Source organism: Aplidium turbinatum, chromosome 16, assembly GCF_918807975.1.
Source record: "Aplidium turbinatum chromosome 16, kaAplTurb1.1, whole genome shotgun sequence".
In the NCBI taxonomy this organism is placed as follows: Eukaryota; Metazoa; Chordata; class Ascidiacea; order Aplousobranchia; family Polyclinidae; genus Aplidium; species Aplidium turbinatum.
Window position 1 is genome coordinate 7,326,995 of NC_137487.1, and position 15,995 is coordinate 7,342,989.

At 35.5% G+C, this 15,995-nt stretch overlaps 1 protein-coding gene across 1 annotated transcript in view; it reads left to right on the forward strand.

The window, feature by feature from the left end:
- Positions 1-15,995, forward strand: part of LOC145785961 (sushi, von Willebrand factor type A, EGF and pentraxin domain-containing protein 1-like) — a 59,217-nt gene that overhangs the window by 26,440 nt on the left and 16,782 nt on the right. Inside the window, exons 19-46 of the mRNA XM_082597654.1 lie at positions 1,782-1,958; positions 2,204-2,288; positions 2,696-2,866; positions 3,346-3,440; positions 4,142-4,223; positions 4,455-4,549; positions 5,130-5,306; positions 6,145-6,226; positions 7,133-7,227; positions 7,482-7,609; positions 8,496-8,626; positions 9,146-9,240; positions 9,381-9,557; positions 9,895-9,976; positions 10,241-10,335; positions 10,509-10,636; positions 10,997-11,127; positions 11,586-11,680; positions 11,835-11,916; positions 12,480-12,574; positions 12,723-12,850; positions 13,088-13,218; positions 13,365-13,459; positions 13,972-14,053; positions 14,406-14,500; positions 14,824-15,000; positions 15,350-15,431; positions 15,886-15,980. Coding sequence (XP_082453780.1) covers positions 1,782-1,958; positions 2,204-2,288; positions 2,696-2,866; positions 3,346-3,440; positions 4,142-4,223; positions 4,455-4,549; positions 5,130-5,306; positions 6,145-6,226; positions 7,133-7,227; positions 7,482-7,609; positions 8,496-8,626; positions 9,146-9,240; positions 9,381-9,557; positions 9,895-9,976; positions 10,241-10,335; positions 10,509-10,636; positions 10,997-11,127; positions 11,586-11,680; positions 11,835-11,916; positions 12,480-12,574; positions 12,723-12,850; positions 13,088-13,218; positions 13,365-13,459; positions 13,972-14,053; positions 14,406-14,500; positions 14,824-15,000; positions 15,350-15,431; positions 15,886-15,980 — 3,183 coding nt within the window. The remainder of the gene's footprint in view (positions 1-1,781; positions 1,959-2,203; positions 2,289-2,695; positions 2,867-3,345; positions 3,441-4,141; positions 4,224-4,454; positions 4,550-5,129; positions 5,307-6,144; positions 6,227-7,132; positions 7,228-7,481; positions 7,610-8,495; positions 8,627-9,145; positions 9,241-9,380; positions 9,558-9,894; positions 9,977-10,240; positions 10,336-10,508; positions 10,637-10,996; positions 11,128-11,585; positions 11,681-11,834; positions 11,917-12,479; positions 12,575-12,722; positions 12,851-13,087; positions 13,219-13,364; positions 13,460-13,971; positions 14,054-14,405; positions 14,501-14,823; positions 15,001-15,349; positions 15,432-15,885; positions 15,981-15,995) is intronic.

Below are 15,995 nucleotides of genomic sequence, written 5' to 3' on the forward strand. Positions count from 1 at the left end.
GTCTATTTGGCAATCCAATTTTCAAGAGTGGTGTTAAAATCTAACAGTTGGTATTACAGTAATATCATAAACAAGGTTTTCATAACAGCCAAACTTAACGTATTTTTCACATGAAAGCAGTAATGTAGTTAGTTGTCACCCACAAAATGTGCTAATTTACATACAAAGTCATCAATTTTGGTTTAAAGTGCTTCACTCATGTCGAATATGTACTCAGAATATTGAATCTTTAAATTTATGACAATTTCGTGTTTTCATCCACTTAGCCACGCCACGGTTGTAAAAATATTAGTAAACGCCCTAGGCCGGCCACGAGTGATCATTTAGATATGGTCGAAGTAGTATATTGTTACTTGGCTTAGCAGGCCAGTTCTTTACTTAACATCCTGAACGGGTCTCTGTTTACGTAACAGTTTAAAAATTAGCCCTAAGCGCAATACTAGGTAATTTTGCTAGACATGAATTGCTTATCTAGCATTTTTTTAATCTTGAAGAGTTTTTTGGAATTTTATCTGATTCAGCAGCATCAGTGGATTTGTGTCTTACGTTGCAAAAGTAACGTATTTTTTTTGTTATGGAGCCCATGGACAGAAGACAGTTTTTTTTATCAAATTCCAGTTTAAAACTTAAAAGTTTAAACCTTAATCTTAGCGGACCAGAAAGCAGAAATATCAATGTTTAACTCTGCCAAGGAATATATCTGTATGTTCTTGGTAAGGGTTGAACCCAGAGCCCTAGCTTTGCTCATAGTTACCATGTCTTTGTATAATTTTTACATTTCTTTTCTTTTACATTTATTTTTACACATGCTCACCATTTTTTCGATATTCCACTGGGTCATACCAAAAAACTTATAAAATGACAAAAAAAAATTTCGTCCGAGCACTCAACTAAAACGGGTTCAGAGTGATAATGCAATCGGGTTGGCTGAAACCGTCTACCCTGTAAAGTGCTGAGTGCAACGCAAATGCGAGATGGATAAGAGCGCTGCATGAAAGACACATGGGTTCTATTTTTTTTGGGCGCTTAAAGTTAGAAATTGGTGGTTAGTTAATCTCGAAAAAACAGACCGATGCGTTGCTGTTCTTCCAACTGTGCGCGATCGCTCGGTAAGCTTTGCAAAACAAATAGAAAATAGTTTAACCAATGTTTTCCAAATCAACAAAATACTTCAATACTTTAGAAAACCGTGTTTAAAAATAACTACAAAATTTATGAGAAACGCTTGGGTGAGTTCATTCTAAAGCCTCATTTCAGCCAGCAAAAGCAGCCGTTTCTGCATTATTTTAATGTTTTTTGACGTTGATTCAATGCAAAAAAGACTGGTTTCCTGCTCAGGTTAAGATTAAAACCAACTTTGTGTGTTTACATTGACTTAGTTTTTTGCTTGAAACTAAACAAACTGTTCTGCTACTTCAATATTTTTTGCTTGAAAATTTTAAAATAAAAAATGCATTTTAGTTTGTAGTTTGTAAAATAAAACCTTTGTCAATTGTTTAACTTAGTTGTTGAAACAATGCAACAAGCAGTTGATTTTTTTTTTGACCAACACAGCTTACCATTGATTTTAAATTAAGTTTCACTTGTGACAAAAAAAGGTCAAGTTCTTTTATTGAGGATGACAGCGAGGTTGTAGGACATTGCATTACCATCATTTTTATGTAAAAATGATGAAAACCTGTTTATAATTGGATAGTCCACATAATTTGCACTAAAAACTTTTTTTCGTTGGAAGTCTTCTTTTATAAAAAGTGTTTAAAATGTATATTTCTTTACATTAGGAAGGATACATTCTCTCGGGGTCAGACGTCAGAAGTTGCAATGAAAATGGCGAATGGTCTGGTGCTTCTACGTCATGTAACTTGATCACGTGTCCTGTGCTCGCTGAACCGTTACATGGGAGCATCCGATGCACGAAAGAAAACCAGTTCGCGTCAGAATGCACTGTCACTTGTGATGTAAGTTCAAATTGAGCCTATTCTAACTTGACCATGTGATAACATATCAATTCTGATAATATAGTTTAGTAACAATAGATTTTTTTCAAATTGGAGTAATGTGCTACTGAGTCTTTCAACTTTTGCCTTTGGAACAAGATTCAGGAAAGAAAGTCCTGAGCTGAAAGCATAACTAAATGCAATTTACAAATGGTGCTTTATTTCTTGAATTTTCCATAAATTTTATAACTTGAAATGTTTTTTAGAGGGGATACGCTTTGACCGGAGGTGATGCAAAGAGATCTTGCCTTGCCACATCTGCATGGACAGGAGAAGAACCGAATTGCCAGAGTAAGAAAACAACAGTTTAAAAAATGTTATTACACGTGCAAAAGTTATGTGTTGGCTATATGCAATCTCATGTCCGAAGAAAAGTACTTAAATTGCATCTACCATTTGGTGACCACTACCATTAGTGTGATTTGTTGGACGGTTGGAAATCATCTTTGCCTTCATAGCCAAGAACACTAATTGGACATCACTAAACACGTTTACGTTTCATTTTGACTGAGTGCAATGCCGTTTAATGCAAGTTTAGCATGAAAAAAATATTTTGGACGTTTGTGGCTGGATTTTCAGATGCTTGGCAATGTCTAGATGTATGACTGAAAACGCTCACAAGTTTTGTTTTCATCTTATGCCATGATAAATAGTAAATCGAAGCAGCAAGTTTCAATGAAACAATTACAATTTTTCAGTTATGACGTGTCCGAACTTGGTTGCAAGAGATCACTCAACCATGTCGTGCACAAACGGAAACAGATTCGGGTCGATCTGTACTTTCAAACCAGAACTGGGGTACAAATTGAGGGGTGAAAGCGTAATTGAATGCAACGAAATAGGAGGAGATGAACCCCCACGTCTCGAAAGTAAGAAAAATTTGAATTTTTATACATTTTGACTTTTAATGAAACTATAAACCGTATTTTGTTGTAACATCAATTTACGAAGTGAAACTATCTGAAACAATTTTACCCTATTCTGTTGCGTTTGACGCTGCTGTTCCATCTGTGTAAAGGTTCTCAGTCTAGTTGGATGAGATTTGTTTGTTACATTGGAATATAATGCTTGTAGACATTTGTATTGTATCCGGAAATAATGATACCAGCTTCTTTTCAGTGATACTTCACTGTAGTGTGAGCCTCTGGGGCCGAAGGTCTATTCTTTTACCATCCCAGATTCACGATGTTCCCGACTCTGTTCAGTGGTTTAAAAAAATACACATATATTGCATTTAAAGAGTCGAGACTTTCTATATCGTGCAACTTAAAATGCTTCTATAAGTAACACAAATGTATAAACATAACTCGGGTGCAGAGTTGATGAAGGATTTGTTTTCCAATTTCAGGACTCGAATGTCCTCTGCTGGCTACCCCAGACAACGGAGCAGTCGCTTGTTCCGATTTTGAATTCTACGATTCCAAATGCACGTTTAGCTGTAAAGTAAGTGTTGAGTTCACCTTTCAACTTGAGCACACATGTGCTGAATACAACATGAAAAAGTGATTTTTTGAAGAAGTGTGAAGACTGATAACACATGTGATTCTACAAAAATGTTCTTGATTCAGCAGTTGCAAACAAAAGTAGGCAGCGGAGCAAATAAAAATAGCAGTTCTGCGACTGTAAATTACTCATCCAGACGCTTTCCAACCTTTCTGCTGTAGACGCCACTGTTTATCCATCCATAACTTTTTCTTGCCCAAACGGATAAAAGTTATTTGGGTTCCCAAGCATTGTAATCTTCTGAGCAAAAATTTTTCTGAAGAAAAAGTAAAAATCGAATTTTCCCTTCTTCAAATCGACTCCAACCTTAATCGCTCCACTCATCATGCCATAGTCAACAGGATATGCAAACCTCCATCTCATGTTACTCCCGTCTCATCTTTTTTTTATAATTTCAAAAATAACCTTTTAAGAGAACGCCTATTGTCGAAGGGTGACCTCACCAACCTTATCCGCTTCCGATCCAGTTATGGTCTGGTTAATCCATATTCGCCTACACAACGTTTATAACAATAAAAAAAAAAAAAATGTACCGTACTGTAAAACCTTGTATTCGCTCGTTGTATGGTTTTTCTGAGTAAATCATTGTAAAAACAAATAAGTCAACTTTTAATTTCACTTCTTCGCTGTTTCATTTATAGGAAGGTTATAAGTTAATCGGTACTCCAGCAAGAACATGCCAGATCAGTGAAGATTGGAGTGGTGTTCCTGTTTCATGCGTTTGTACGTCAAACTTGAGTCAAAACTGCTTTTTGGTTTGATTATTTTAATCATACGCCTAAAATAGAGATTGATTTAAGAGATTATTTCAGTAATCGTAGATCTAAATCGGATTAATATTTGCCTTAGCCTACTATATTAATGGTAAGCCCTTTGGTTTATAATCAGTTTTAATGCTCTTATTGGTGAAAAATGCGTCATCGTTTTATTGAAAGTTTATCGTCACCTTTTCAGTGATTACTTGTCCAAAGCTAAGCGCACCAGAATATGGAACTATTGACTGCAGTGCAGGAAACAACTTCGATTCCACTTGTGCCTTCACCTGTGAGGTAAACAACAGCGTGTGGTACAATAAAGCGTAAATAATTTTGTTGCTTATTTGGCAACAAAGTGTTTATATTCTTGTTTAGACTCGCTGTTTTACATTGGCGACATGCAAACACAAAAAAAGGAATAGGCTAACAGAAAAACAAGCGCAGAACTAATAAAAGAAAAGAGAAATAATGCAATATGAAAATTTTACAATTGACACACACATTCTCATCGGATGAAACAAATTTTCTGACCTTATTAATTTGGCTGAACGGACATCAAAGCACTCACTCTTTATGTTGAACGTTGCTTAAATTTTGCCATCAGATGCTGAAAAGTGAAAAAGAAACTGAAAGCACAAGAAAGTGCAAAAATTTTTAAATTCTTAAATTCCCTAGAACCTTCAAAAAGCAAAATAAGTTGAAACAAGCAGAATAAGTTAAAAAGTATGCGTTAACAAATCATTTTGGATGCTACGAAACTTGTGGGACTCCATTGTAGTTCTAACATATATGCCGGTCATCGGAAAGCGCATACTAGTTAGGACAACGTTCGGGTCAATACTTTTGTTTTAAACCGCAGGCTAATTTGTTGCAGAATGGCTTCGACATGATAGGTTCCCAATCCCGGACTTGCGGAACCAACAGAGAATGGAGTGGCATCGAGCCAACTTGCGTTCAGGTCACCTGTGGTAGCTTGCTTTCGCCACCTAACGGAAATGTCCAATGCACCAACAGCGACACCTTTTCTTCAAGCTGCACTTTTGAATGTAACGTGAGTAACCTTTTCGAAATTATTTCTGTATTATTCCCGATCAATGAAACGTGTGTGGTACTGAAATCACATTTGATAAAATGCTTATGCCATGTCATACCGTACAACTTTGAAGTAAACATACAGCCCGTTAGCTCAGTGGTTGAGCGCCAAACTCAAGATCAAGGTGTGCGCTTGAGCAACGCATTTCAATGACTGCTCTCTTCAGCGAAACCTAGTAGATGGATTAATTCACATATAACAACGCTTTAACAACAACCGGAACCTTCACTCTGTCAATCTCGGTAACCGGCCCTACGTCAGTTGTTCAAAATCTCTACAACTATGAGAAACTACCAGGAATAACTTATCACAAGTTTTGTCAGTCCGAGGATAAAGATTCAAAACCAACCAACCAAAATCACAAAAACTAGTTGTATTTTTACTAGACTTGTATTTAATAAAAGACAGAATAAGGCAACACAACCAAAATAAGTCGAAGTGATATATTGTACTCAATTGCACTACAGTAGCAGACTCACCTGAAGTGATGTTAAACGCCACGCAATTTATACCGAGAAAAGAAAGCAAGAATGTAATTTAGGTAAAGAGTACAAAGCGTTGTTTTGATTGGAACCACTCCAGTGACTCCATGCGAGTGATCGAATCAGACGTTTGTACAAAAATATTACGTTTAACTAAAGACCAGAACACTAGTTTACACAATGTGGAGTTACTGTATTCCTACTCAAATATCTGTTTAGCCTGAAAAAAATATTGCAAAACATAAACTGAATTAAAGGACTTAATATTAGTCAAGTGATACATTCTTTCCTAAATTCTCTTTTACCATCCGTAGGAAGGCTATGCTCTCAAAGGAAGCCGAGTAAGACTTTGCAGAGCTGACCACGCCTGGACTGGGTCACCGACTGCTTGTGACTGTAAGTTATTTAGTTATTATTTATTAAATATTTAGAATTGACTGTACTGGATTGTAGCTACTACTGAAGTTAGTGTTCTGTATTTGGAGATAAATTATGATCACTTATCGAACACCTTTTTATAATTCTAAATTTTTTTGTTTTTGTAAAATATCAATTTCTTTTTGTCTTAGCATATACCTAGCAACAATTTCAGAAAATAAAAAAACACGTTTTTCTTTTAACTTACTTCCCGAAAAACGTTTTTTTTTTATCTTGAGGTTCTTGTATGCATCTTTAGCATTGGGTTATCCATGGCCACCTAAAGATACGGCCTGATTTGTCACATTTTGAAGAAATTTCCAGGTTTTTCTAACTTTGAGGGAACGTTTAAATAAATTTTTCTAAAAATTAGATTTTTACGCTTTCTTTACTGTTTTCCCCAGATGACACAATAGGTTTTAACATCCTCACATGTTGAAAAACAAAGAAAATTTGATTTCGAAGATTTTAGTCAGACTGTTAATTTTTCAATAACAGTCTGATTTTGCGTTTTTCAACTTACTTTTTCTCATTTGCTACTTCTTCCCAAAGGCAACAAAAAAGTTTTATGTCATTAGGAAACCGCAAAAAGTAAAAACATCTCAAAAAATGTCAGTCAAGCACTAGCAGTAGCTGTAATCAAAATCTGCAGAATGTGACAAATCAGGCCGCATCTCCAGGTGGCCATGGGTTATCAAACTCACACATAATTTGTTGGAACATGTTGAATACAATTATCTCTGATATTCCCAACAATAAATGCATAGACCATCTCACATTTCATAACCGTCTTCTTTGGATGGACAGAATCGCCGATATAATGTTTATAGCTTCCTATGAAATCAGCTTTTGTTTTGACAATTGTTGACACAATGTTTACTTCAGTGGTCACTTGTGATGAATTGGAAGCACCGGCTAATGGAAGAAAGAAATGCACTGATGATGAAAATTACGCATCAGATTGCCAATTTTTTTGTGATGTGAGTTTTCTGTTTGTTTTTTTCCTAGTAGACAGTAGCCTATGTGCAGTAACTGTAAAAAATTTGCTTTCAATGTAAAGTTTTTTTTTTTATCAACTAAAAGGTACAGTATACTACTGTAAGTCACCACAGCACAGAGAGGTGGCCATATTTAAAAATCTTGCACGTACTATACAGTAATTAAAACAGACATTTACTGTACAACAAATGTGAGCTGACACATTTAACCTACGTTTGCATCTAACAAATTGCAGATTGGCTACGAGATGTCAGGGCCGGAGAGAAGAACTTGCCAATCTGATGGCTCATGGACAGGGTCACTCGTGTCTTGTACGATTGTGACTTGCGATGACTTAGTGACTCCTGAACATGGGAGCAAAAAGTAAACAATACAGTTTATTGTTTGAATGCAGTTTATGGTTATTATGTTTTATGAGTTGTTGCTGAGAATTGGCAGACAAATTAATTTCAGTTAATCTAAACACGAAAAAAAATCTATATTTCAATCGTGTTGAAGGATATAAATCCTTCTTCAAAATATCTGTAAGAAGCTACTCAATATGGTGTTACAAACCGGTGTAAGAAAACACAAGTATTAATATGTTAAACGTTGAAATATTAAACCATTCGAAAAAACAGGAGGCCACTGTTGTTAAGAAGTTGGAGTTATTGAGTGCGGCTTTGATGTTGTATTTTATGATTGTACCAACAATGTTGAGTAGTCTATCTACCTTAAATCAACAATTGCAAATACCATGGCGTCAACGAGCAGGAAAATCAATGAACGTAAATAGTTTGGCAAGCTACAAGACAGGCTGAGTTACTAGCATAAAAAGAATACCATTTTATACACAAAAAAGAATATACGATGAAAGAGCAAATCCAAATGACTAGAGTTATTCATAAAGAAGCATTCCAAAGTTTTGTCCAATTTTAACTAAAAACCTTTTCCGTTTTAAAGGAAAAGCTTTGTTCCTCTTGAATGATTTTGTTGGCAGTTTACAGCGCTCTGTTACTCAATAGTAAAAGTTTGGTGACATAAATAGTTCGTCTACCGTAACGTTCTTTTTTCGCCCCTCTTGTTTTATGAAGTAGGAGACAACATTTTTCGGCGCTGGCTCTACAGAATATTATTGCTTAGAGCCTTTCCATTTAAACCACGGTAAGCTATGCAACGTGTCACGGTGTTGTATAAACTTGTTAGACTATACATTGTATACAATATTACCGTACGTGGTTTACTTGTAACTTGTTTTGTAAATCTATAGATGTCAGGACGATAACAACTTCGAGTCGACTTGTCGATTCACTTGCGATATCGGTTATGAAATGACAGGAAGCAACTCAAGAACTTGTCAAGAAAACGGAGAATGGTCAGGACTGGATACCGGCTGTCAAAGTAAATGAAACTTTAAATGTTGCTGTTCAAAATTTTGATTGAGACCTTGTTACTTACCTACCCACTCTCACACCACACAATCTTTCGCTGTTCACTCAAGCACGCCCTTGCTCACTTGCAGGCTTTAACTCATTCCTCCACACTCCCTTTGTAACACTCATTTTGAAGCTAAACTGCATGATATATTTTGCTCATATCATTAAAGTTCTATTACTAGCTACATTACGAAAGTAACTTTTACAGTCAGACCTTTAATATTAAAATATAAATTTATCTTTTATTAATTTGTCATAAATTACTATAAGCAAAATATTGTTGAACATTTAATATTTATTATGTATTTTTCGTGAAACTTTGTTTAAATATCATTGTAGAAATTGTAGTTTAGAAGTAGCACAAAACATATATTAACTTACAACCAACTTTGTAAACGTTTCTTGTGGTATGTGTATTCGGTAATCTCACAATTGTACATAATTTTGTGACAACGTTTTTGCTGATAACACTTGCTTTGTTTAGTGATCACGTGCCCGGAAGTAACATCACCTTCCCACGGCTCATTGGACTGCAGCGATTCGTGGAATTATCAATCTGCTTGCACTGCAACTTGCGATGTATGTATTTTTAATTTTCAATCAATATACACAATGAAAAGTACTTCTACTTACATTAAATCACTTTGATTATATTAATTATTAAAAGACACACATAATTTATGTAAGTATTACATTTCAAAAGTTTATTTCTTTTTCAGGTAGGTTTCAATTTATTGGGCACTAAAGTCAGAACATGCCAAACCACTCGTGCCTGGACTGGCGATCTCGTCACCTGTGAGAGAGTCACATGCCCTGCGCTGAAGACACCTGCTCACGGAAGCATGGACTGTACTGATGAAAACAATTTCGCTTCCAATTGCAAGTTGAAGTGTAATGTAAGTTGCTTCAAGGTGGAAGATATCAACTTGTAAGGTTATGTGGGGTATGACTGATTGGATGATCTGGCGAACTAAACTGGCCCATTGTTTTTGAAATGCCAACAATGTAATTTACATTTATTTTCTGACTCTACAGCGTAAAGGAAACAAACAATACGAAACGAGACACGTTTAAACTGTTGATGTGTTAAGCTATTATATTTATCAGTTCAAAAAACTCATAAGTCTATAAAAAGCATGCCAAAGTTTTAAAATTCAAGTGTGATTATCTGAGCTGAGCAAGTTTTGTAGTTTTCCGTTTTGGTTGTTTTCCATTTTTTCTTTTTTTTTCTAGGAAGGATACGACAGGTTTGGCAGCAAGACCAGGACTTGTCAAGCGGATGGTACATGGTCCGGCAATCCTACTTCTTGCAGTCGTAAGTCGTTCGTTATCGTTGGATTCTTTCTGGAATATGCTGTATGGTCATTAGACAATAAAAAATTGATGTTAATTTGCTGATGTTTAACATAATTTTTGGCCGAAAGCAGTCTGTCATAAAAACACTGTTGCTCTTTACGCGATTTACTTCTAAAATGCCTTAAAATGTTTCTATTTCAAAAGTAGATATTGTTGTATTTCAAACACCAAACAAAGATCTTTTTGATGTGATTTAAAAGTACTCGCATTTGCATCTCTATAGTTGTGACCTGTCCTGAACTTGTCGCTCCCAAAAATGGCAAGAGGAAGTGCTCCGATGGTGACAACTACGCATCCGACTGTGTCTTTATTTGTGACGTAAGTTGACGTTATGTATCGGTTAAAGTCGTTAAGTATCAGTTAAATTATTTTTCAACAATTATTGCAACGTAGCATTAAAACTGTAAAAAAAAACTTGTGTTTATGAGTTATGAAAACTTCCTCATCTTCAAATTTTTCTTATGGATGTCGAAACATCATTCAATTTTTAGATTGGTTACGAGCTAACCGGAACAACACCCCGGAATTGCCAGGTTGATGGAACCTGGTCTGGAACAAGAGTGTCTTGCAACATCAAAACTTGTGATGTTTTGGAAACGCCAGAAAATGGAGGCAAAAGGTAATCTTTGTGAGCAGTTATTGATCTGAGATAGATTTGTTTGTTTTCAAGGTACAATTGTAATCTTTCGCTAAGAAAAACTGCCATTGAGACTAAAATTTTGAAAGTAAGTTGTGTCTATTTTTATGCTTTTAAAGTTGTTCGAACCGCTCCTTTAATTTTCAAGATATAAATTCATTAAAGCGTAGTAGGCTGCAATTACTCGATGTTTTTAAACTACAAATTTTTGAAAACCTTAGTTTTAAACTTACAACAGATTTTGTTAGCAACGAAATAAAATGAAAAAGTTTAATAATAAAAATGAAAAGATAAATAAAAGAAAAAGGTTTCATCGTCTCAAGACTATCATTTTCCGTGCAGTTGTAGCGCCAGAGAAGAATACGACTCCTCTTGTCGTTTTACCTGTGATCTTGGGTTTGAACTTCTTGGAAGCACCACAAGAAGATGTCAAGAAAGTGAAGAGTGGTCCGGCGCTGAGACAACATGCAGTTGTAAGTGTTACGCGACATATAAGCCAACGAGCTAATGTACCAACATAATGTAGCGTATAGTACAGTAACATAAAGTTTCGTAAATAATAGGCCAACATTTTTTCGTATGTTCTTTCAACAACTTTTATTTCCACTTTATAAAAAACTTTGTTTGGATTGGCAAAAGCTATTTATTTTATGATTAGCTTTTTGTGCGTGACTGGTGTGTAATTCCTTTTCTTTACGATAATGAAAGCATTTTGTCGTTTATATTTTCAACACCCTCCAGTGCTATTCTAACGATATGTTTTCATAAACACCAAAAGATAGATTACAAAACTAAAGTTCTTCCAAGCCGAGAGTGTGCTGTAGGTTATATTTTAACGTTGAACATGATCTCAAGGCAGACAAACGCTTTATAAAAGTAAGACACTGAATAGACACGCAGCCACAACGAAACCTCATTTTTGTAATTCTAGTGATCGTATGTGATGACTTATCTGCCCCAAGTCATGGTTCACTGGATTGCTCTAATGATCAAAACTACGACTCTGTGTGCAATTTTGCATGCGACGTAAGTAAAACATTTTACAATAAAAAAGTTAAATTCATAAAGTTGCTTTTATGTAAGTTGCTTCAAATGTATGTCTTCTATCGTGCTTGTTAATCGTACATACGGTGAAAGTTATTGAACATTTTCTTACTTGATTTCATGAATATTTGTGCAGGAAGGCTATGAACTGAAAGGAAGCTTAAAACGAACTTGTCGATTGGACAGGCTCTGGTCAGGCACCGTTACAACATGTGACAGTGAGTACGACTTTAAAGTGAAACCATTTCACAAAAAAAAGATTTAAGTTTTTGCAAGTACGCAGCAAACCGCTTACTGATACAAATTGTTGGTCGACAAATGATACGATCTCCTTTTAACACTTTTTATCAACTCTTTACTCGGTAAAATATCCCAACATAGAAGAGTTTCAATAAACATAAGTTTTAAAGATTTGCCTATGTACAATTTTACAGTATAGTGAGTACTTTTTAACCTGTGGTTTTCATTTCTTGTTCCGACTGAAAATGAGCATTGATGAAAATGATGCAAAGAAATTTATTTTCACATGAGTCAATTCTATGATATATAGCTAAAAATCGATTTCGATCAGCTAGAAGCTAGATCATCTTCAGTTAAGCTGAAAGATTAATGAAAATGATTTATTATTGTAATTTAACATTTTTATTTTCGCAAATGTGTTAAGCGAATACAGTCTTTGGTATGTTTCTTGATTACTTCATGTAATAGTTATGTAAAAAAAAAACGTTTAAAAACTTAAAATATGTTTACTTGTAGAAATTCAAGTCTGATTCTTTTCCAGTCATATCCTGCCCGGAACTTCAGTCGCCGAGTCACGGGAGAGTGACCTGCTCAAACTCAAACCAATTTTCATCAAGTTGCGAGTTTGTCTGTGATGTAAGTCTCATGCATTTGACATTGAAGTTTTGACAGTATGTTTAATTCACAAATTCATCGCAAGTTGTGTTTACTTCAGTTTATCGTTTAGAGGAAAGTGGTCTTCACTGAAAAACAAGAAAAACATAAACTGTCTTTGTTTTTTCAGGTCGGTTACAACATGATTGGTAGACCACAGAGAACGTGCCAGGCAGATGGCACATGGACTGGCACTAAAGTGTCATGTGGAGTTGTCACATGCGACGTATTGCGAAAAATCGAACATGGAAAGAAGAGGTTTCAAAACATTAGAAATATAAAAAGTATTTGTTAGCAAAACGTGTATAAAGATGTTCTTGGCTTTTACCTAATGACCATGTAATTACGTCGTTTAGACTTCCTTACGCATAAGTGGTGATTAGTATAATATATTGCACATGGATATCTTGCAGTATTGGTTATTCTTTAATGCTGCTATTCTTCAAAGCATGTCAAAGTACTGCATGAAATAACTTTTTTGGCCAATCTTTGCAGATGTTCAGACGATAACAATTTTGAGTCAACTTGTCGATTCACTTGTGACATCGGTTATGAAATGACAGGAAGCAACTCAAGAACTTGTCAAGAAGACGGAGAATGGTCAGGACTGGATACTGGCTGTCAACGTATGAAAGTGTTTTGTTGCTCACTATGAAAGTAATCTTGGATAAATTATGGGGACTTTGTGTCATGAAAATTCTCTAGGGTAAATTACCTGTCAAAATTACTAGTAATTATCATACAATAAGCTATTTTCATAATTTGCTTTTAGTGATCACTTGTGAAGAGTTGAGCCCTCCCAGTCACGGTTCAGTGATTTGCAGTGACGACAACAAATACGCATCAAGCTGTCAGCTGGCTTGTGACGTAAGAGAATTTTTCTAATTCTTGTTCGATCAAATTAACTATCATGGTATTCCGATAGAAATAGACCTATGCAAATCTTAGGTTCAGTTTTCAACTTTTTGGACCTTTTTGTTAGTTTTAAATGAAATGTTGTCTACTGATAAGCTGCCTTTAGAGGCAAAACTTCATTTAGTATTATGCAGCAACACATAACTCATTTTTGAAGCAAAAGAATCGTTTTCGAATTTAAAATATTTGTACGACGAAGAAAATTATCTACAATTGTACAACAACTCAATCGTGAAATACGACATGATATTAGAGAAAAGATATGCAATACTGTACAACACGTTAATGCTGTTATCATGTAGATACATAATCGATTTTTACAACACATTTTTTTCATATTATGTTCGGGGTCTTATGGCTAATCTAAAGGATAGGAGTGTTTTTATTATATGGCTTTCCTATGCAATTGTTAAGCTGCTTAATACTATAACATAAAACCTAAATCATCCTCATGTCGCACTCAGGAAGGCTTCGAGTTGAGTGGAAGTGTGCGTAGAATTTGTCAGATAGACAAGCGATGGTCGGGAGTAGAAACTACCTGTAATCGTAAGTGCAGTAAATATATTGTAACTTGCAAATAAATAAAGATATAACTTACATACAAAGATGGTCCGTTTAGTAGCACTTCTAAAATTGTTTTCCTTTAACCCGATCAAGTCGAAATACAAGCAGAGGCCACCTGTGGCTGACTTCCATTTCATGAATATTGTGGTTATATCGTGGCCTTTAAGTCACAGCGGCAATATTTTACTCAATTGATTTTTAGCTGGACAGATTTTAAACACAGGATATGAAAATAGGCTAAAACAAGGCAGATCGTTGACTAGCCAGCAGGTTATTCCAGAATTTAAGGGGGTAAAAATTAAACATTGTGTTTTTTGTTTGTTTTCGTATCCAGTGATTACTTGCCCAGAATTGGACAGTCCTGCAAATGGGAAGAAAAGTTGCAATAACAAAAACGAATATCAGTCTGATTGTGTATTCCAGTGCAATGTGAGTTATCTTGTTTATTTAAGGTCTTGTGAATTAATTCAAAGTTAACCCTGTATTTACTTGAACAACAACCTTAATAATCTTAAACAACAACCTTAAAACAGTCTTGCTCACCTGAAAGAGTTCAGTGTGTTAGGTTATTTAAGTATCTGAGTATCTAATATCTTCCATAATTTTTGGCGTTTTTAGTCATAACAAAGCATCTTGTTTTACCAAACCTTTTTTTTCTCCTGTTCTGATCGCCCTACCCATCATAACCCTAAGTAAGCTTTGTTATGAGAGTCCAAATTCAATGTAGAATTTAGAATTGTTTTCGTCTGCAGGAAGGATACAACTTGATAGGATCCCGTACCAGAACTTGTCAGATTTCTCAGGCTTGGACTGGAAATGACGTCACGTGTAAGCGGATCACATGTGGTGCGTTGTCAGCGCCATCTAACGGCGGTGTGAGATGTTCAAAAAAAGACAAGTTTGGTTCGACGTGTCAGTTTTCTTGTGATGTGAGTTCTCGGTTTTTACAAAAAAAAAATTGTGCAGTAAAACCTCTTTTCTCTGTTTAGCCCTGGTGTGTAAAATTCCTCTTCGTTATACAATATGACGTTATACACGTTAGCTCAGTGGTTACGCGCCCCGCTCTCCATTCAGCGGCACCTAGTGAATGGAATAATTCTCCGGCAACAACACTTCGACGATCGGAAAACTTCACTCTGCCAATCTCGGTAACCGGTCCTGAGTCAAGAGCCTCTACAAGTATGCGAAACTACCAGGAATAACCAATCAAGGCTTTGTCAGTCCGAGGATAAACATTCAAAACCAACCAACCAACATGGGTTTTTCACATCATTGCAGGTCGGCTATGAATTAATAGGAAATTCAGAAAGAACTTGCCAAGTTGATGGTCAATGGAGCGAAGTCCAACCTATTTGCAATTGTGAGTGAATGGTATTTATATTTATAAAAGTATCACTTTTATGTTCATAATATGCCACTACTGTATAATTTATCAGAGTAATGATTGTTAAAAGGGTGTTCCATCAATGGCTAACCTTAACTACAGTTGTATCGTTTTCCGTCCGCCAAGTGGAGCAGAAGGTCTGTTTGCCTTGGATGATACCAGAGACTGGGTACTCTTTAGTAGCCATTCGATATTGTCTGAGTTGCAGCGTTACTCTTAGGTGGTAAAATCGTAAAGCCTTCGCCTCAGAGGAAGACTAAGACTAAGCTATTAGCTATGCATGTTTTCTGACGTCAATGAATGTTGTTAGCTTACGTTTTATTTGGCTTAATTTTTGTGAACTTTCTATTTTCTACTAAATGTTCAATTTATACAAAATTGTAAAAAAAAGAATAAAATTCCATTATTCGTATGTGTTTTCGTATTTCAGTAATTTCTTGTCCTACTCTCTCGTCACCTAGCAACGGACGCAAGAAATGTACCGATGGAGACAATTACGAATCTGACTGCAGGTTCTTTTGCCACGTAAGTAAAAAAGAA